General features: G+C 38.6%; 1 protein-coding gene across 3 annotated transcripts in view; it reads right to left on the reverse strand.

Moving 5' to 3' along the window:
- Positions 1–10525: 10525 nt before the first annotated feature.
- The window catches only part of CEP152 (centrosomal protein 152), a 106088-nt gene continuing 93565 nt past the window's right edge, over positions 10526–23048 (reverse strand). For 2 of the 3 annotated variants that reach the window (XM_019663872.1, XM_019663881.1), the window contains exons 22-27: positions 21505–21672; positions 18194–18290; positions 16556–16659; positions 14564–14720; positions 14212–14315; positions 10526–11822 (exon numbers count right to left, since the gene is read on the reverse strand). In XM_019663872.1, the coding sequence (XP_019519417.1) occupies positions 10786–11822; positions 14212–14315; positions 14564–14720; positions 16556–16659; positions 18194–18290; positions 21505–21672 (1667 nt within the window). In that variant the 3' untranslated portion in view covers positions 10526–10785. The remainder of the gene's footprint in view (positions 11823–14211; positions 14316–14563; positions 14721–16555; positions 16660–18193; positions 18291–21504; positions 21673–23048) is intronic. The other variant, XM_019663884.1, reaches the window with a different exon arrangement.

A 23048-nucleotide genomic window follows, 5' to 3' on the forward strand; every position in this document is an offset into this window, starting at 1 on the left:
ATAATTTTAAAAACAGTATAAACTCGCTGATGAATTCTCACCATACATATTGATCATCGTATCTGCTATACCAGCAACACATCTTCGCATAGAGCAGCCAGCCAGTGCTATCCTTATCTCTTTCCTAAGCCTCTCCAAAGCTTAAACTGTTATGACAGCGATGGGATACTCCCCATGGAGGTATTTCCACTTATGATTCTATTTCTCCTCAACAAACGCATGATTTGTGCCAGTTAACTTTATGAGCTGTAGAGATTACGCTCACCACTGGCAGAGCCACTCATCCCATGTGCTTTGTGGGAAAAGGAGAAATCCCTAATTACATGTAGAGCCAAGCTCCGTGGGCTAGCTTTAGCGAGAGCTCCAGGACAAAGAGAGGGGTACATTTTGTACCCATTTAAATGGAAACCAGGCATCCTGACAGGATGTGTATCTTGATCAAGAAAACAAAGCTGCACCCGCCACGGAGGAGGCAGTAAATATGAGATACAGCATGGAGAGGCTCTGTTTCTCTGGGTTTTCTCTCTAATAGAAACTCACATTATAGGCTTGGCCTTAAACAACCATCTAGGGTCACTAGAATCATGGCAGCAGAGGGGAATGAAGGCACATCAACTTGTTTTGTAGTTTAAAAAAACCCACAGGGAAGCTTTGTGTGATTAGAAAGCCACCGATCTGAATGAGAGTGAGATCTGCCAGCTGAAACCATGGAGGAAAGGGCTCTGAGGGGTAAAACAACTACATGTCTTTGAGAAAACATCTAGTACGTATTACACGCTCAATGGAATCTGCTTAATAAGTTGCACATTTGTCATTATAGGTCAGTTCCTTGGGTGCCAGAAGTCATAACTTCTTCATTATATAACCAAGTAGTTGTCCTTGCTGGAAAACGAGTGCCGAAGAACGTCCGTCACTCTGCCATTTCCAAAAGCCTTTCTTCCGGCCGCCTGATTGTACTGCACTGAGCTCTTCACAGGGAACATTCTGAAAGCTAAGTGTGGCGCTGGGCTTGGTCCCTCTGCCACTCATCTTTGCACCTTCTCTGGGAGGCGATGACCCAACCTCTCTAAATAGGCTGAAGGGAAGGGGGAGGGAAGCAGCTGTTTGCCCATGGTCTTAGGCAGAGGTGGGAAGTCAGAGGATCCCCAGTTTTTCAACCTGCAAGCCTCTATTTGGTTGTAGATTTTGTCAGCTACAACAACATCTTAATTACTGAGGGACTTAGAGGCAAAACATCTCCATGTTTTGAGATTTTTTTTCATCCTCTGGTGCCCATACCCATAAGTATTTGGCTCTAAAATCTTTGAAGACTTCTTCCAATGAAACTTTTCATTTCTCCTGAGGAAGTCTCTTAGATTATAAAATGTTATTTATTTTGATTTTTGATCAAGTTCAGAATTTTTTCTGGTGTTCATTTTGCTTCAGTGGGCAAATACATGTAAATAATTTGATTTGCTCCAGGGAGAAGACCTTTGAAAGTAAACTTTCTACAATATTTATTCAGGAGGTGACTTGAAGAAGATAATTTTCTTCCAATAGGTGAGATAGCGGGTCTCACCACCGATCTCGGAGTTACACATTCGTCCTCGTAGGTCAATTCTCCTTTCTAGTGTGGAAGGAGACACTACTTAGGAAGGGAAATTTTCCAGAAGCCTCCAGCCCTTCCCTTGTATCACATTGTCCAGAAAAATTGAGTCATATTCCCACCCCAAACTAATCACTGGCAACTGGAATTTGGAGCTATTGTGATTAGCTCACCCCAAAAAGGAGTCAGCTCTAGAGTTGGGACTGAGTCAGGAGGAGAAGAAACAGACACCCGCCTCCTTGTTCTCCCAGCAAGGAAGAAGTAGATAATCATGATGGGTACACAACCAACAGTGTCAGCCACATAGCCCCATTTTTCAGATGTGGAAGGTAGGTTCACTGGTAAGTAATGGAATCAAGATTTGAACCATATTTGGTCCCAAAGTTCTTGTCCTAATCACTACCTCTGTCTTCTAACCTGAGAAAAGTCTGATTTGTACTAAGTAGATTTGAGCTATTCAGCACATACGTAATCTGATTTTAGGAAGGCATTTTTTTTTTTTGACAATGCAGCAACTCCTAACTCTTTTTAGTATGAAGGCCTCTTAAGTAGCATTCACATATATTTGTGGGGGGGGGAAGCACTATCAATGTTAGAAATATATGGTTTTGGTTTATAGCAATTCATGGAGAGTATATGAGTTCATATCCACCTTAATACATGTGGCCACTTTGGATGCCTATTCAGCCACTAATGAGAGTCCTTGCGTAAGTCCCTTCACCTCTTTCAATCCTTTCTCATCTATAAAGTGAGCTTAAAAAGACCTACTTTGAAAGGCTGTTGGAAGGATTAGGACAAAAGTGTATGTATGGAGCTTAATATGATAACTGGTCCATGATAGGTACCCAAAAAGCACATGCTATTATTTTGTGTTTATATCTAGGCCAAACCTTAAGAAACCTAACAGGTAAGAATTTTGAAAAACTTTTAACCAATTAAAACAGAAATCTGAAATCATGGGAAGGTTAGAACCATTAATACGTGAATACTTAAGCATGTAAAAATCAAAGTAACTTGAACAAATAAAATCTTGAAGACTTTGCAGAATAGATTGTGAAGTTGCACATTTTAAAAAATTTCCAGAAAAACTCATATGTGGCCAATAAAACCATTAATATCCACAGGGCCATTGTGATATTGGGTACACCCTATGTTCTTATACAAATGAACTACATCTCTAGGGTTTATAAGGTTTGAAGAAGTATAGGAAGTAGATTATGGTCCAGTATGTTATGTACACAATATGAATAAAATTGTGAAATTAAGCTTGTTGTGAGGAAACAAAATTTTTAGACAAGAACTATGCCTGAACCCAAACAAAACATTTTTTAAAACTACTTTTTTTTGTTGGTCTATTCAATTTATTCATCAGACAACACTTTTAACCATCGCGCCACTCGGCCGGCCCGATCAGACAACACTTTTAAGAGCACAAGATTTAATTAAATCTCAGAGTTTCCATATTATTGTTGAACTTTATGAAGAAGCCATTCCATGTATGCTACTTTTTAAAATAAAGTTTCTCTTTAATGCCATTTACTATTTTGATTTCTAATTAATTTCCTGTTTTGGCCCTTAAGGAAAATTGTTGTTCTAATAATATCAAGAAGTTTTAGAATGGCATATTTACTGCTAGGACATTTCTAAATGCCTTTTAAGTTTTCTTTTTAGATGAACCATTATTGGTTGAATTCTAAAATTGCAAAAGTATTGTAGTATAGGTTTTCTAGTTATGTTGGTAAATTCCTAGTTGCAACACAACCTCCATATAATGTCCTATTCCATAAACTCCCACTAAAGAGTAAGACCTGGCTTTTTTCTTTCTACATTCTACTAAGAAAGCAAGTTAAACAAATTTCACACGTTGGAGAAGCCTGCTGAACTCATTTTCCTTCTTGGGAGTATGGTGGAGAAGTGGAAGGAGAGGAAAAAGGAAAGAACTCCCCTTTAAAATAAATTCCAGCTCACCTATAAGCCAAGCCAAATAAAGACCGTATAGGGATTAAAACCATGAGCTCTGAAGTAAAGAAGGAAAGAGATGAAAATTGGTTCCTTAGCTATGATAAATACATCATAGTGATGTAAGATGTTCACAACAGGGGACTCGGGGTGAGAAGTATATGGAGACTCTAATATCGTTACAGCTTTTTTTCCTAAATCTAAAACTACTTTAAGTGAAGTATTTATTTTTGAGAAAAAAGGACCTGGGTGTGACTTCTGGCTCCGCCCTGTTAGCTGTGTTACCTTTGAGCAAATTATTTAACCCCTTTAAACCTCAATTTCATTCATCCCAAAACTGCCAACTTCAAAGACAGTTGTGAGCCAATGAAGGGCTCGGCACGGGGCTCAGCATGCACTTAGTGTCTGTGAATTCGTCATAATCATGAACGCGTGCCCACCAAAGGACCAGGTGTTGCCGTGCCTTCAATGGAAGGCTCAGTCACTTACATCCACCATGTCCTGTGTTCTTCCTAATTTCTCAGTACTTGCTGATAGACAGAGAATAATCCCCAGTCAGCCAGGCTCTTCAACCCCTCTGGGTGCTTCTCTTTCCCCTGACCTTGAATTCAGTCAGGCAGCAGGTCCTGTTAAACCTACTACTGTAATAGTCTCAATCTGGTCACCTCTTCATTCCTACCATTTCTACCCTGGCTCTGGCTTTGTTCCTGCCTAACTGTCCCAAGGACGTTGTGCTCCTGGCTTCCCTACCTGTTTGCTCCTCTAAGTCCTCCTAATGTATGGTCTCACTGATCTCTGAAATCATGCTACTCAACCAACAATGCTCCATTTTCTGTGAACCCAATTTCTCATTCTTTGGCTTTGACATTCAAGACCTAGTTTCAATTTACCTTTCCAACTGCCTTTCCCATTACTCCCGCTCATAGGACTCAGGTCTCCTTTACATAAATCATTAGCTAGCTGTGAGATATGCCTAAACCTTAATAACGGCAGACACTGAGTTCCAAAGGCACTAAGAAAACAGCCAAAGGCCACAGAGTTAACGGCAAAGCAGACTTTAGGTCCTTGTAATTTAATACTTGGAGAGTACCCAACATCTGCCAACATACAGCAATGATGGGGAAAAAAGAAAGAGAAAGAAAAACATATTAAAAAAAAAAAGATAAATCTGAGGACTTAATAAGGTATGACTTGCTCTGGATCCAAAAGCAGTAGAGGCTAGGCGTTCCTGCAGAGGGGAGTAGCAAGGACGAGAAACATCCTACTTCAAGGGGACAAAGGACAAGCTAGCTGCTTAAATTAATAACCCAGGTAGAGTTCCCTCACCCCACGGAGACTGAAAAGCCGCAATCACTGCCTGAGGACACAGCTTATATAAAAGCTGTGCATTAGACAGCCTAGAGGATACAAGCACAGCCGTGCAGCCAGGAGGACCTGGGCCAAGCAGCCTGCTGTCTCAGTGACGAGATATAGGATAATGCTAATGGGTCAGAGACCACCTACATAAGACCTGACCTTGGACTGGGGACCCAAGGGTCCAGGTGGAGGGAACCACAGAAATCTAGACAGGGTAAAGGGAGCGAACTCAGAAGAAAGAAAAAAAAAAGTCATCTTCACTGTTAGGTTGCAAACTAAAATATACATGGGGGAAACTAATTCTACAAAAGGCAATAAAAGCTACAGTTTGGATATTATCCCCCTCCAAAGTGACACTATAATTACTCTAGGAGTAATTTTGAAATAAGGATTTTTAAGTCTAAAAATAAAAGAAATAGAATCTACTAAAAAACCAAGGTTACTAAATAAAACAAGCAGAAATTATACAAATAACGTAGGTATAAACACACCAACTAGAAATCCTGGACATGGACTAAACAAAGATAGAATTAGCAACTGGAAGATGGCACTGAGGAATTCCACAAAGCAGCACAGCGAGATAAAAATATACAAAAGAACAATTAAGAGACACAAAGGATGGGCTCGTGTTTGATGAGAGTTCCAGAAGTAGAGAATATAAACAATAGTGAAGCTTTATTCACATCCGTCGTATATTTACCGAAATGTTCCCATCTCAGTGATCTACCTCCACTGCCCCATTTGAAGTTCTGACCACCCCTTCCTACCACTCCTTCCCCTTTCTCCGCAGCACTTACCAGCTTCTAACATTCTTCATTAATTATGTCTATTTATTGCCTCCCCTGACTAGAATGTGAGAGCTATGAGGGTAGAAACATATCTGTTTTGAAAACAGCTGGGGCCGGCCGAGTGGCACGGTGGTTAAGAGCTGGCTTGGAATGCCAGAGGGCCCCGGTTCGGATCCCACATGTGAGGGCCAGTGACACTGCCCTCCACAGCTAAGATGCTGAACAACAGCTCAACCTGGAGCTGGGCTGCTGTGAGTCGCTGGCGACGATGTAGGCTGCAGCCCCTGTTGCAGTGGGTTGCCATGGGCTACCGTGTGTAGCCAGCAGCCAGCGTGAGTGGCCAGCAGCCACCGTGAGCGGCCATCCAGAAGCCGGCGAATGATCTGCCTTGCCTGGGAAGAGCGCAATGATGGTGCCAACTTGGGCCAGTGAAGCAACATCCTCCACAAACTAGACTGAAGAACAAAACGACAGCAACTTGTCTGTTCCCCTTCTCCCCATTCCCCAATAAAAATCTTAAAAAAAAAAAAGAAAAAAACAGCTGTATCCCCCTAGAACATTAACAAGCAATTACACTTCACAAATATATGTTGAATGAATAATTAATTAATGGCCGAGAATTTTTCATAATGGAAGAAGAGCAGTGAGACCTGTTTGAAGGTGAACAGCAAAAATCTAAAACAAAAAAAAGTTATAACACATTATTGTGACTATAGAAGCAATTTGAATAAAGACTATGTATGTTTATGAATATTCTGTCTCCTTAATATGATGATTGTATTTATGTAAGAAAATGTTTTTGTTCTTAGGAGGTGCATGCTGAAGTATTTAAGGATGAATTGTCATGGTATCTAAAACTAGCTTTCCTGATTAAGGAAAAAACATTTATCTATTATATATATATATGCATGAATATGCATATTTACAAATAAATATAAAGCAAATGTGGAAATTTAAGAGTTGGTAAATCTAAACAAGGCATATATAGGTGTATATTTTCTATAGATCATGAAGTTTTTCAAGATAAAAATTTGGAGGAAAATAAGTTGGTACATATTAGTAGAAAAGAGATTTAACCCCAGCACTAAGCAGAATAAATAAAAATATGGGAACTTCTGATGAAGAGATTAGCAATTCCTTTCCTCTCCTCAAAATAACTATAAAACTGGGGAGGGTGGGGGGAAGAGTCAACCATGTCAGGGCTCTGGAAATCAACCACAAGGAAATAACAAATTGAGAGGCTGCTGAACTTTGGAAGAATCAGTGGGGTCCTGGGGCTCCTATTCTCCTCCCAAGATTGATGGATGAGGTATTGCTAACAGGGCAAGGATGGCAGTAAAAAACTAAGAGCTTCTCTGCCACAGTGGACTGGCTTGATCTGGGGCGGAAGGCATAGAGCCCATGCCCAACTTTATTGTTAGTAAAAGCAGCAAAGTCAGAGGGGTAAATACGAGGCATGACACTTAAGTTCACAAACTCATCCTAGAAAAAGTGCTACATACCTCATTGCTGAATATCACTACGGTCACCTTTGAAGTACTCCCCTTGGGAAGCTACGCACTGATGCCAGCGCCTAGTCCACCCTTCAAAGCAATTATAGAACTCTTTTTCTGGAATGGCCATCAGAGCTGTCATCGTATTACCCTTGATGTCCTGAGTGTCATCAAAATGTCTTCCTTTCAATATTTCCTTTGTCTTCAGGTAAAGAAATAAGTCATTGGGGGCCAGATCACGTGAGTAGGGAGGGTGTTCCAATACAGTGATTTGTTTACTGGCTAAAAACTCCCTCACAGACAGTGCCGTGTGAGCTGGTGCACTGTTGTGATGGAAGAGCCATAAATTGTTGGCGAAAAGTTTAGGTTGTCTAACTTTTTCACGCAGCCTTTTCAGCACTTCCAAATAGTAAACTTGGTTAACTATTTGTCCAGTTTGTACAAATTCATAATGAAAAATCCCTCTGATATCAAAAAAAGTTTAGCAACATGAATGCAACAAGTTCACAAGCTTAATTGGCTGGCCTTGTATGTAACAAATATAAAGGTATATATGCCTTAAAACAGAGTCCCAAAATACATAAAGCAAAAACCAACAGAACTGAAAGGAGAAATAGACATTTTAACCACTATAGTTGGAAACTACAATATCACATTCTTAATAATTAACAGACCAAAAAGACAGAAAATCAGCAAGGCTATTGTAGACTTGAACCACCCTATCAACCAACTTGACCTAACCGACATTCTTTAATATTCCCTCAAACAAGAGCAGGCTACTGTATGTATTCTTGTCAGGTGTAATCATTCTCCAGGATAGACCAACACTAGGCTATAAAACGAGTCTCAAGAAATTTAAAAGGATTGAACTCATTCAAAGTATATTCTCCAACAATAAAGAAATTAAAAATAACAAAGAAATTTGCTAAATCTTTAATACTTGGAAATGAAGTAACATAATTCTAAATAACCCATGGGTCAATAAAGAAATCACAAAGGAAATTCAAAAATATTTTGAATTAAATGAAAACAAAAACACAACATATCGAATTTATGAGATATGACTTAAATAGTACTTAGAGGGAAACTCAGAGTTTAAATACATATATTGGAAATGAAGGGTTTCACATCAATAACCTAAGCTTCCACTTTAAGAATAAAGAACAATGAATTAAATCTAAAGCAAGTATTACAAAAGAAATAAAGACAGGGGTGGTGGGCACAAAATCAGTGAAACAGGAAACAGAAAAACAATAGAGAAAATCAAGGAAACCAAAAGATCTTTGGGGGGGAAAAATCAACAAAATTCATAAGCCTTTATTTAGATAGACTAAGAAAGAAAGACAACACTGAATACCAAAATCAGGGATGAAAGAGGGCACATCACTACCAACATTACTGAAATTAAAAGGAGTGTCAGAGATATGTCAACAAATGAGACAATTTAGATGATCAAATTCCTCAAAAACCAAAAACTACCAAGACTGAAGAAAAAATAGAAAATGTGAAGAGCTCTATAACAAGAAAATAATTACTTAAAAAGCTGCGTGCGTGCACGCACACTCTCACACACACACACACACACACACACACACACACACACAAAGGGCTAGACTGCTTCACCTAGTGAATGCCATCCATTATTTAAAAAAGAAATAACACCAATCCTACACAAATTCTTTCAGAACATAGAGGCAGAGGAATAGTTTCCAACTCATTCTATGAGATCAGTATTACCCTTTTATTAAAGCAAGACAAATCTATCACAAGAAACCTAGAGACCACCGTCCTTCATGCATATACACATGAAAATCTGTAACAGTATATTAGCAACCAAAACTTAGCAATACATAAAAAAGATTAAACACCACCACGGGGAAGTTAGATTTATGTGACCATGACGTTGATGAGGCTCCTGCCTCCTTTCTGTTCTGACATCGCCCTTCAGACCAATGTACAACACCAGTGCTGGTTCATTTATACAATTATCAGTGTGGCTGTGGGTATGATGTTTGAAATTCAGTAACCTAATCCTATTGATTGGGATGAAATTATAGATATCAAAACAATTAGGTTGAAATTATGGCATCAAAAGAGATTCAGGACACCATACTCGTAAAAGGAGGAGAAAGCAAGATTTCCAATTTCAACCTTGATGCTGAGGATTCATACACCTGACAAGGATTTAAAACAAATAAAAGATGAAAAGGTAGGTAGGCAATGAGCTAGATTCTCAGTTCAGTTATACCTGGGGCCTAAAATGATCCATCACCAACCAGACACATGAATTCAGCTGGTTAAGGGGTTTCCCTAGAAATTCCAGCTGAAATGATGGGGAAGCGGACTGTGTATCCTCAGCGATTTTGAAGAGATGGTGTATTGTGAGTTCCTTTTTCTAACTGCCTGTCAACTCAAGCACTGAAATCCGGTGCTAAATTTTAGGCTTATCTACATCTGGTTACCAGTTAAGGTGACAGAGTTTTCCAAGCTCCGGAAGGTTCATTTCTAGGTTCTTCCTTTTAGAGACACTTATCAGCGTGAGGATGATGCATCTTGCCACCCATTCCACCACCACCTACATCAGCCTGGATCTGGGTGGAAAAACATACTGAATAACCCACAAATGCAGTCCATACATAGTATGGTTGAGGGTGAGAGGGGCACTTGCATACACCTAAAACTTTCATATGCATGTCTTGGAACCTGAACAAGAACTTCTCTGAAAACCACTGTATGTAGGTGGTCGTTCATTTATGCATAGTTTAGAATTACAACTTTCAAGCCATAGCATTAATAAGTTACCCAATTCTGCCCTATAAATGAACATAAAAATCTAATTAGTTTAAATTGTTTTTGCTATATGACAAGTCTTATTATTTCCATTTTTAAAAAGGAGCATTTCAGATGAAAGAAAGACCGTGAATCCATAAAAGAGACAAAGCCCCTGGATGTCATAGGAGATTGGAAATAAAGTGAAAGTCAACGTAAAAAAAAAAAAATCTGACTAATATTTTAAATAATGAAACCAGGACATAGCTACATATTTTGTGGCAATCCTCGCAAAATGTCTTTTCTACTAATTGAAAGCAAGGATCAAAATTTTGAGTAGACATTTCCAGGAAAAGTATGTCTAGAGTAAGTATATAACCTCGTTCAACATGCCAATTTCAAAATTAAATTTGGCTGATCATACATACAAATCATCGAAGTTCATATCTTTTTCTAGATGGATTTCAAACATGTCAATATAACATTTCTATATTATAAATTAATAAAATAATTCATAACAATTCTATATAGACCATATGCAAGTTTATTTAAATAAATTAACACTGCACAGAGAGCTAATGTATAAGTATAAAAGTAGATGGTTTAGCAGCCAAATATAAGCACCACCCGAAAGCAGATTACACATACACCACCAGTCTTTGGAAGATTAAGGCAACATTAATATCTCAAGCAATTTCATGAGAACACTTTGCTCATATGATAGTCAGATGTTATTAAAACATCTCAAAATAGGCAGAGCCCACAAATTTTTCAGTATGAAGTCTTCCCTTCCACTTTTCCTGTCAATACATTCTTTTTAAATACTGTACAACAATTAGTCAAGATTGACGAAGGGGCTATCAAAGCCACTATCTTGTTGGCAAGACAGAGGAGCCATTAGTTTTCTCGAAGGGTGCCGATGCACTGAAGATGATTCTGGATTGCTCAGCTTTTTGAAGTCTGACTTGAGTGTATCAGCCTTCTGACCAGGTGGGTGCCCAGGAGACATACTGATCTTCCCTGGCTGGGAAAGGCTGGTAGCTTCGGACAGGTCTGGGAGGTGACCACTCTGACATTTCATCCGTTGACAACTCATAAGATTTTTCTCTGTATCTGAAAGACATCTGGCTGCTGAGAACTGTTTGAAAAGACCAGGCTCAGTTAGCATATCCAGAGTTTCTGGTGGCCTACCCCGTAAAAACGCCACTTCATCACTGTTGCAGGGTAAAGTGGCACTGCTAGAATGCCATCCCACCGAGTCACTGAGGTCTCCTCCATCCTTTACTGGAGCTTCCCAAACACCCAAACTTTCATGTTTCTCAGGTTCAGCATTTTTACTTCCCATTAGTGGATTGCACTTATAAACTTTGAAACCAAGTCTTTCATTAGGACCTTGGAAGGGTATGCATGTAGATTCAGATTCAGAAACACGAGGGGCATGTCTTGGTGAGGGCTTATTTCCAAAGGTTCCCAGAAAGGGGTATTCGGCTGCATGCAGACATGATTCAGAGCCAGAGTCCCTGGGAGAGTCTTTCTTCTGGTGCAAACCAAAGCCTCTTTCACCTTCGCAAGGAACAAACTCAGGAGAAACATTCCTTGGCAAAGTGTCTAGATGTTTGTGACTGTTATCCTGGAACTGAAAGTCTAAATGTGACCCTTGGGGACCCACATGCTTTATGTCTTCGTGCTCTGCGTCCTCCAGCCGCCTTCGTAAGTCACAAGCAGCCTTCTTCTTAGGAACTTGGTTGCACATATTCCTGGGGATGGTTTTCACACCATCTGATTTGTTTTCAGTGTGACATGGTATATTCTGATTCACACCATTCCTTTTTGATTTGTCTACACCAATTATCTCTGAGGCCAGAGGCAGTACTATAATATACAAGGGAACACAGAATTAGGAGAAAATTAACACTGAAAGAGAAGAGAAAATGTATTACACGTTCATGTATTCCCAAAGAATGCATACTTATTTTAAAATTAACAAAGAAAATACATCAATGCTGGACATTTTAAAATAATCTTTTACATATATCCATTAAATGAAGCTAGATAATTTTGCTGTTGAAAGCTGATGCATTATTATTGCCATCCACCTGATCCATTATTCCCTGCAATAGATGTTACAGCATTTTAAGAGCCAACTGCAATGTTTTCAATCCTGCCGCTTCAAAGACGGAGTTTCAGATGAAGAAAGTTTACTGGAAGAACTATCCAACGCCTGCATGCCTGTCCCTAAACACACACACACACACACACACACACACACACACACACACACACACTACAGACTAATCAGAGTCTGATTTAATTAGCTGAGACATTAAATCTGATCACAGGCAAATCAGCCACATAGCATAGACTCAGAAGCACCATATCTCAGAATAGTGGACCCTGGTCCCTAGAGTTCATGAAAGGATTTGCTACTACTGAGACATTATTTGCACATTAATATCTCAAATCTAGAAAACTCTTTTCTTGTTTTATGCCACTGCCCTTTTATACCAAAGGTTCACATCGCCATTACAAAACTTACACAAATAATCTTTGTGCTTCTATTTGAAGAATGTTTACCAGTATCAGACTCAGGGACTCCTGAACAATCTCTGCCTGGCACTTTCCAGAAGTCCAAAAATCCCATTTCCCCACAGCTATGTTCAAAATCCCCCAGCATGACTGGGAATTTACGTGTGTTCATGTATGTTCATCAGCTTTTGATTTACATACTCTAAAGCTTTTTTTTTTTTTTCTGTAGAGAAAGAAACCATTTACATAGCTTCTTGGGAAGCTGTTCCATTATCATGAACTTTGGTCCCTTTTAATGCTAACTCTAACTTACCTAAGATTGTATTCAATCCTACAATTTATCTAATATCAGCACTGTATTTGCTTATGTCACTCTCCATCGCCTTATTTCAAATTATAGATGTTCTTCTTGTAACAATAATATAAGTCTGTGTTTTTAAAAATTCTCTGAAAGTTGTGGTCTCTTTAATAAGCAAGTTTAACCTATTTCCATTAGTGTGATTGCTGATATTTCAACCAACTATTATTTTCTCCTCACCCATGGTTTCCAGGTATATTTTTCCTCTTTTTTGATTCTGTTAGATTGAAAACATTTCCTTCCAAGTTTTTCCCTACCACTTTGAAAGTTATATACTCTATTTTTATTTCCCTATTGGTTACCCTTAAATTTCAATACACATACTTAAACCTGCATTTCTCTAGCAACGGCTACAGTTATCAATTATCTATATCCTCTCCTTTAAAACAGCAAAAATCTTAGCATATTGTTAGTTTTCTCTACAATATATACTCTTACATTGTTCTGAGGGCACTACACTTTTCTAACATTTTCAGGTCCTGATGTTTGTTCTGTGAATTCCATTTCCTTAGGTATAAGTTCTGTTGGGTTTTTTGTTTTGTTTGGAGTGTGATGTCTTTCTTCGTGGTGCTGGCTTTCTATCAATAGATGATGATTCTTGTTGAATACTTACGTTTTAGATATCCTGAATGTGGCATCTGCGCTGCTTGTTTAAAGGCGTTGGGAGTGGAGTGGGCAAGGACAAGCTGTAGGGAAGGGAGCCCTACGAGCTGGTCCTCTGGGCCTACAGGCCCTCAGATCGCTCTTGGTGTGGCTAGCCACCTGGAGCTCTGTCCTGCTTCCTGGCCCTTTGTTCCTATTGCTCTTACCCAGCCCAATATTGGGGTTGGGGGTGGAAGAGGAGAACGGGAAATAAAGAGGGTGACCCCACCGGATTACCACTGATCTACAACACCAATTATTTATCCCAGTGGTATTCCCCAGGCTTACTGCTTCTCCCGGAACAAGCCACCTCCATCGGTGAAACAGTTTTGAGGTTGCTGCTTGTAGCTGTCATCTTCGGGGTTCCCATCTTCACCCTCACGCTGTCTTCTTTCTTTCAGGGATCTCTCTAGCTTCTGGTCTCTCAATTGACACTTTTCTAAGCCTGGTTATAATTTCTTCTTTTTCTCCTTTTTAATGTGTTGTTTAAAATCTTTTCTATCATTTCCGGGGATGAAAGCAGTAATAGGAAGCTGACGGGTACGCTCAGTCTGCCTACTTGAACCGGAAACTCTACATTCTTTTTTTAAGTTTCTAGTTTAAGTGAAACACACACACACAGCTTTATAAATCACCTTTCCCTCCTTACATTCCCTCCTCTTTGTCATTCTCAAAATAATAAATATCTAAAACGAAGGGAGAGAAAAACCCTTTAAGGGACTCATTTTGACATACCTGCCTCTGCAGTTTTGCTCTGGGATCTGTAAGAAATAGGCGTTTCCAGCAATTTTGCCATTGCAGCAAGTTTGCTAGCAGTGTTCATAATCTTTTTCTCAGCTCTGTGGGAATTCCAGAATATTAAGTGAATATAGTTTAAAGGAAAAAATGAGTTTCCTTAGCCCTAGGATTTCTGTTTTCCTATTAGCTCTGCCAACATTTAAGGTAGCAAAGCCATTAAGCCTCTCTTAACCCCCAATGGCTGATCAAGTAGAAATAGTTAATACTGTGGTTAAGGCAAATGCTTAGAAAATGACAACATGTCATCTTGGTACTCTAAGGACACAATGTTTATTTAGACTGAACTTACCCTTCCTGTTTTCCATTATCCTGCAAGATCTGTTGGAGGCAAATCAAATAATATTTGCGCATCTTTCGGGCAGTTTCTTGACGTTCTCGCAGTACCTCTGTTTTTACCATTTCCGCAGCTCTTTCTTTACTCTCCTGAATATAACGAAGCATGTCACCTGGGGGGTAAGGGGGAGAGAAGGGGAAGGTGGAGAAATCCCCACAGAGTGTGTGTTCTTTACCAGTTTTTCAAAAACAGGAGAGGCAGGCTTCAGACCAATTTTCTAGGAGATGAAGTGATTTGGAGGTGTAGAAACATTATACTTTTCTACAATCATTAAAATGGAATACTTCAGATCGCTATTTTGGTAGACTCAAAGGAAAAGGAATCTATAAGTCCTTCTAGAATGATGACAGCCACATATGGTAAGAAAATTCCCTAGGGAAACGTTGTCATGTTCTGAAACACTGAGGCAAGAAAAAGCCATAAATATGAAGCACAGAAATGCATGCATTTCAGTTGTATATTATGCCCAGCTATAGGAGGAGAAAAAAGAAATACGTATACAGAAAAGGGTGAGCCAGAGAGAAAAAGTGAAGCAGACTCAGAAAGACAGAAGGTGGCAATATGAGCTGAAGAGACTCATTCTTCTGTTTACTTGTGCTTCAAAAATCCAAATTTCGTCATTTATTCAACTCTTTCAGCACCGCTTTGAGTATCCAATTAAATATAATCTTACCATCCATGAGAGATATGTACACAATGTTATTTCAGGGAGAGGAATGTGACTTATGTTGCCCTCTGAAATTTACATTTAAAAATAGTTCACAGGTTTCAAGATCTCTTTTTACCTTTAACTCAACATGATTTGATTGGGACCACCATTAGTCAAGGTTAACATTTTTACCAAATTCAGGGCTATATCCTACATCTATAATATCATATCCCTGTTATAGTAAGGATTCCAATTCATAGAGAAAATCCTCTCCTGAAAGCAAGCTTTCCGTGAAAATCAGATGCTCTCTGCAAAAATACTAACTGGGACACTATTTTTCATTATTTGAAGTGGGAAAAATTAAAATGAAGTACATGTCAACACAAAATCTCCAATCAACTTCTAAAATGTAAAACAACACACACACACACACACTATTAGGATAAAAAACTGCTTAAATTTTCACTTCCCAATTAACATAATTGCTAGCAAAAAGTTGCTTTGTGTGTAGTAATATGGCCCCTGTTAGCACCAGTAACAACTGAGAAGTAGAGTCTTTATTTATACTAACTGGGTTTTTCAAAACATCTACCTATGATTCTGATGATCTACCAATTATATTTAGAATTTGAGACCTTTTCCACTTGTTTTGTTAAAAATGAACACAATTTTAGGAGGTAAATATACATTTCTCCTATATAAACACTGATTATTGTTCTGGGATATACATACATTCCATGCAATATTGTAATTAAAAAAATACTGTAATTAATTTTTCTACTGGGAAACCATAAACCAAAGAAGAGCTCTGCAGGGTATACAGCAGCATCTAGGACTGCAAAGGACTTGATAAAGAAATTTACATCTATGTTAGAATCCGTTATCAAAATGATGAGAAACAACACAACTCCTGACTAGATTCATTTTCCATGGTCCTTAAAAGTTTTCGGTGGGAAAAAAACGGCCAATTTAAAACTCATATGACATTTTCTTTGCTGCCAGTTATTTAAATTGTAAGATCATAAAATTTTTAGTTTAATATTAGTGTCCAAAAAAGAAACAGGATAATCAACAATATAAAAATAACTATCCTCACGTCACCTCCAACGACATCATTTGACGACATCATTTGGGCAACATGGTCCATTACTAGACAATTAGGAAAGGCATCAGTGATCTCTTGCACAAGCAGGTAAGAGTCTAGAACAAGGTAGTTTTGAAAATTCCCCAAATTACTACTGCTAGTATCAGAAAAGGCCCAAACCACCTTAAATCTTGGGAATTTATTCAGGACTTACGCTTGATTTTTTTTACAGCTTTAATGTACTGCCCACGAAGCTCTTCCAAGGCCCCATGGCTACATGGCAAGCAAGCATTTTCAATGGCCCCTTCTGACAATGACCTAAAAAACCAAAGATTGCAAAGTCATAGACTGTAAGTGAAAAACTTCATTGGATTAAAAAAAAACCAAAAAACTCTCTATTCCAATAAAACAAACTGAGATGTGCTAAAGAAATTCATATATGAGGATCTTTATTATACATTAGTTATTTAAAATAGGAGAAAAATGGAAACGATTTAAATGTTATGGTTACTTAAATCATGGTAAATCCACATGACGAAAATCGATGCAGCTACTGATAAGCATACTATAGGACAATATCTAATGACGTGGGGAAATGTTTATCTTATAATGTGTTAATAAAAGGTTACAAAACAGCTTATATAATACTCCCCATTTTTACAACGTGTGCACGTGGTGTGTGTATATAAAGGGGAGTTTAAATGATATAAAACAATAGGTTAACAGAGGGTATCACCTGAGAATAGGGTTTTGGAAGATATTTTTATTTTTATTTTTTATTATTTGTTTTTGTTTTTGTTTTTGTTTTTTAGCTGAGCCATCCCGCCACCTGTTGGCAGCTCCGCGGCTGCTCAGCTCGGGCTGACCCGAACCACTGTTGCTCAGAGCTCAAACTCTTGAGCGAGCTCTTAACCAACTGAGCCACTCAGCCGGCCCAAGACATTTTTATTTTTTTATACTTCTTGCTATACAGTGAGTCACATGCCACTTAAAAGATAGGATGCATTCTGCGGAATGCATCATTAGGCGATTCTGTCATTGTGCGAACATCACAGAGTGCACTTACACAGACCTAGGCTATATGGTATAGCCTCTTGCTTCTAGGCTACAAACCTGTACAGCATGTTACTGTACAAAACAACACGAGATTAAATCAACCACAAGAGAAAATGATGCAATCGAGAGACCCAGTAAACAAGAGATGTATGAAGCATAACACTGTATACTGTTTCACAGCAAACTTTTTTTTCGTAAGTAGAAAGAGTAAACTCTAAAATAAGGGTAAAAGGGGGCCGGCCGAGTGGCTCAGTTGGTTAAGAGCTCGCTCAAGAGTTTGAGCTCTGAGCAACAGCGGTTCGAGTCCAGCCCGAGCTGAGCAGTCACTGAGCTGCCAACAGGTAGCAGGATGGCTCAGCTAAAAAAAAAAAAATTTTTAATAAATAAAATAAAATAAGGGTAAAAAATATAGTATAATAAATACATAAACCAATAACAGCCATTATCATTATCAAGTATTATATACTGTACATAACTGCATGTGTTATACTTGTATATGACTGGCAGCGTAGGTTTGTTTACAGCAGCTTCTCCACAGACGCGTAATGCCTTGAGCTAAGACATTACGACAGCTATGATGTCACTAAGGAATAGAAATTTTTCAGCTCCATTATAATCTTACAGGACCACTGTCATATATGCGATCCATCATTAACCAAAATGTTGTTATTTGGCACATGACGATATAACAATAAAGATAACTTATATTCTTGGTATAATATTATTGATATGATTGACATCAAAAACTTAAAGATACTTAGAAATAAGCAATTTCTTTAAAATATCAAAAGTATACCTTGGTGGTATTTTACAAAGCGTCCTCAGTTCTTCCAGTTTATTCTTCATGTCATTATTTTCTTCTATTAATTCTTCCACAACTTTACTGTTCTCTTCTAAAAAATACATTTATAGTATATCAGTCAATTAATCTCCTTTTTTCTCAGCCTTCCTTTCCCATAAATTCCCAATGCAAATGTTTACAGAGGAAACTTTGAATTTCCAGCTGCTGCCCGTGTCATTCATTCCCTGATGAGCCCTAATCTGACCACTCCCTGTTCTGTTTTCTCAGCACTTAAAATCTGTATTCCATCTTTATCTTGCTTTGGACTATTACACTGTCCTGGAATAGATTTCCAACTGTTTCTTATGCATGTGTTTTGTTTCCAGCTAGACTGAGGCTCTGTAGAAACATACTAGATTTTCTAATTCCCTGCTCCCCATGGACCCTGGTATATAGTCTATGATCATATAAATGATCATTGAACAAGGACTTCAACACAAAATACTTTTTAAAAAATTAAGCTTAAGTAGGTGCCATTTTCAGAATTAAGGTCAGATTTTCGATTCTTTGAACTTTTAAAAAGATGAGGAGGCTGATACAGAGGACAAAGCATGAATTTCAGTCAGAGAGACACATGAGTTTAAACGCTAGCTCTGCTTCTTACCAGTTGGATGAACTTACGCAAATTACACTTTCTGAACCTGAGTTTTTTCATATTAAAAATGTTGATATTATTACCTACTTTGAAGATAATAATAGAAATAAAACAATATACGTGCAGCACTTTCCTTACATAAGGCCTGGCAACACCAATGTTCAATAAGTATGAACATGGCACCTCATGTATTCAACTTTCAACTCTCTCAACACGCCCCATAAATTGGAGAATGAGGCATCTATTCCCCCTAGTGATTTTTAAACCCCTCACTCTTACTCTATCACTTTCCAATAAATGCCAACAAGGCAGTGGAAATGGAATGTAACAAACAAAAAAGATGCAACCACAATAGCAAAAAATATTACCAACTAACAGATTTACACTAAGACACATACGGAAGTCGAACTATCGAACGACTTAAATTCTGACCCTGACACCTTTTTTTAGGGTAAGTACCAACTTTCTTGGATTATTTCTAAGTCGACGAATCACAGAAGCTATCAGCCTCAAAAAGCACTATAAGGAATAATGATTTTATGATCCCAATGTATGGTGCTAAATATTATTTATACACCATCATCATATCCAACTGCCCTTGTCATTTTATTATGTGAAACAGATTTTATGGGTTTTCATAAAATTTTACAAAAGCTACATTGTATCTACGTCGACAGTTGGACAAATATCTCACTCTCCTGGCCTCTACTAAAGAATTAAGTAATCACCATAGGAACGGTAGTTGTTAAAATTTTTATCTCAAAATTCTTAAAACCATTTTTCACCTTAACGTAATAATTATCTATCTCTAACAGACTTAGCAAGCAGTAGGTGGAAGGCAGCAGCTTCTGTCAACAGGATTTACAGAATATGCTATGATGCCAGATACTGTGCTAAGTGCTGGGACAGGAACTGGTCCCTGTCACCATCAAGTCTATGCTCCAAGGGAGAATACAGTCAATAGCTGCAAGGATGATGAATGTTGTAAGAATCACAGGCAGTGTGGGAAGGTCTAACAGAAGAACCTGCCCAAGTCTGGGGTGGTGCAGAAAGCCTCCCTGGGGAAGTACTGCACTGAGGGATAGATCAGGAGGTAGCCAGGCAATGCGATCAGCATGAGAGGACAGATGTTTGGGTACGGGGAGAGAATGTAAAGAAAACCAGAGAAGAGAGACAATGAAATCCAGGCTATGGCTCCATGAAAGAGTAAGAGAGCTAGCGGAAGATGAGGCTGGAGGAGCTGGCAGACATTGGATCATGAAGGGCTTTTTTAGACTGTGAAATTAGGTATGTATTCATATTTCATACTGAGGGCCACATTCGGCCACTGAAGGGCTTTACACAAGCGAGTGTCATGATCCAATTTACTTTTTTTAAAAGGTCATTTGTGAAAAAGTGGCTCTAGCTGTCTGATGGAGAATGGAAGCAGAAGGAATCAGGAAGTGACTGTTGTTGTCCAGGCAACAGACTGAGGTGAATGCAGAAAAAAGAATTAACCTATCACTTGGTCTTTTCTGGATGATGTGATTATTTGGGACCATCGGATTCAGTCCTTCCTTCATTCCAACTTACTATGGGCTGGTATATAGTGGGCACCATGACAACAAGGGCAAACAACACAAAACATTCCTTATCTTCAGGGAACTTACAGGCTGGAAAGGGTATCAGGCAAGTAACCAAAAATTAAATACTGAATGGTAATAGGAGCCAAGTGATACGGAGCCACACAGGAGAGTCCCACCTAACCCAGACTGGGGAGCATCAAGGAAGGCTCTGTAAATAAGGCATCTATCTTCTCAGGTGAGTCCTGCAGGATGAGAAAGAGTTAGGCCAAAGAGAGAATGAGAGGGTAAAGCGTAGGACAGAGAGACATCAGATACGAGATCCAGCCGTCAAAGAAAACTCCTGACCAGTTCAGGAATCTGAACTATTTGAAATGTGAAAAGTATAGAGCACGGGATCTCAGTGAATGGTGATAGGTAAGAGGGGGCAGCCTTGTAAGCCCACCAGCTTCCCTCCTTAGAAGGCCCACAGAAAATGGCAGAAGATATCTGAATAATTTCCCTTGAAACACTGTGAAGAATGGACTGGAAGGGGGCCAGATCAGACCCAATGGCTTTGTTCATGTCTTTTCCATCTGCCTAGAATGCTGTTCTTTTTGGCAAAGACGTTCATCTTTCAAGTCTTAGTCAAGCCTTCCTTAACTCTAATAGGAGGAAGTGTTAATTAACATCTTTCCTTCCAAGTTTACACGAACATGTTGCCAGTAGCACTCAATGCTGCAATTATTTATTATTCTGTTTTCAGTTCTCCTAACTTGATGATAAGCTTCTTGAAGAAAGCAGAGTCTTGTACATCTCCATCAGCACTGGAATTCTGACTGATGTATTTTCTGCCGTATCCCCAGTGCCTAGAACACTGCTTGACACATATTAGGCACTCAATATGTGTTCAGTCAAAAAAGGAAGAAAGGAATGTGACCTTTTAATCAACGTTCCAATTTTCCTCTTTTGAGTTCACTAATAATTTGGTTAGTAAAAATGAGGTCCAAATTAGTTTACATCAATCCCCCAAAGAGAATCAGTGCCTACATTAACTAAAATGTCACACTTGAACATTTCAACAAGAATTAGAGATTGATCCTGGTAGCGGTGCTACCTTAAATGCTAACCTCCAATTTTTTCCACTACAGCTTCGTGCTTCCTTTCTAAATGCTGAAGGTGCCTACAGCATTTCTCCAGTTTTCTTTTCAGATCTTGACATTCCTGCTTTTCCTTTTCAAGTTCTTGGAGGCAGTGTCCACAGCATGAATCTTTAATTTCAAGGGTCTTTTTCTTATCTGCAAAAATTAAATTATAGCAAGCTTTTATATCGACTTAGACTAAGAATAGGAAGAAGGCAGGAAGGCAGGCCAATGACATGACTAAAGGCTAGAGTGTAACTGAAAAAAAAGCATGATACTTGAGAAAGAACTGGGTTAAAATTCTGTTTCCACTACTTACTGGCTGTGTGATTCAGAGTGCATTACTTAGCCTTTCCGAGACTTAGTATTTTAATATGTAAAATTGAATAATACCATAAATTTTAAAAATTTCTATGAAACATAATGCTTGACCCTAGTATTGAATACCATTCCCCACTATAAGAAACCAGGGATCTTCAAGAAATGGCTGACTCTGGTACTGGGACAGGGTGCATACAAGATGAGGCTAGAGTCTTTACTATGACAGAAAGTAAGAAATTATTAAAAATACAGGCATGTCACGAGGACACAGGAGCCAGTTTGAAGGGGCTCCACTAGCTGAATCTGGGACAGTGTGATCAGTAATTAAGTAGAGTAATGACTTACAAGATATTTTAAAATAGGAATTCATGAGTCATACCAATAATGGGATGCATAGGTAAGTAAGTTGGTAGGTAGGTAAGTAAATGAATAAATCGAGAAATAAATAAACAGATAGATAAATAACTACACAGACAAACTAGAGGGGAGGATTCTTGATTATAACAACATTCCAAGTACCAAGCAGTAAAAGTGGAGGGAGGTCTGGAGTTGGAAAAATTATAATTTTGCAACCACCATAGCAACGACTGGATCAGAAAAGCATCATCAACGATTGCTAAATATAAGGGAAAGTTTTAATGAGAAGAATATTTTCATGATCTTAAAAGTGTCTCCCCACAGACTGCTTATTAGCTGCAAGGGGGAAATCCTACTCATTATACAGTGAAGACAACTGGCCAACACCCTGACCAGGTTCTCAAATAAACCTCACCAGAAAAAGACATCATGCTCATCCAGATATGACAACACATCACCCAGACACAAGCTGATTAGATGATTCGTAATGTAATTGTGAAGTAACATCAGACAAACCCCAAATGAGGAAAGTTCTATTAAAAGCTGGTCCGGGGAGGGGTCTGTGGGTGGTGGAGAGCTGAGAATATGTCTCTCAAGAATGTCAATATCATAAAAGGCAAAGAGAGACTGTAGAAACATTCTAATATTCTAGATTAAAGGAGACAAGAGACATGCTGTCAAAAAGTAACGCCTGACTCTGGACCGATTCCTGTAACAGAGGGGGGCAATGCTATAAAAAGCATTATTGGGTCAACTGACAAAATTAGAATACAAATGGTAGATTGATACAGTATTTTCATCTAATGTTAAATTTACTGTACTAAGGTTATACAAGAAAAATTCCTATTTTTGGA

This window comes from Hipposideros armiger, unplaced genomic scaffold (genome assembly GCF_001890085.2).
Source record: "Hipposideros armiger isolate ML-2016 unplaced genomic scaffold, ASM189008v1 scaffold_12, whole genome shotgun sequence".
Taxonomy (NCBI): domain Eukaryota; kingdom Metazoa; phylum Chordata; class Mammalia; order Chiroptera; family Hipposideridae; genus Hipposideros; species Hipposideros armiger.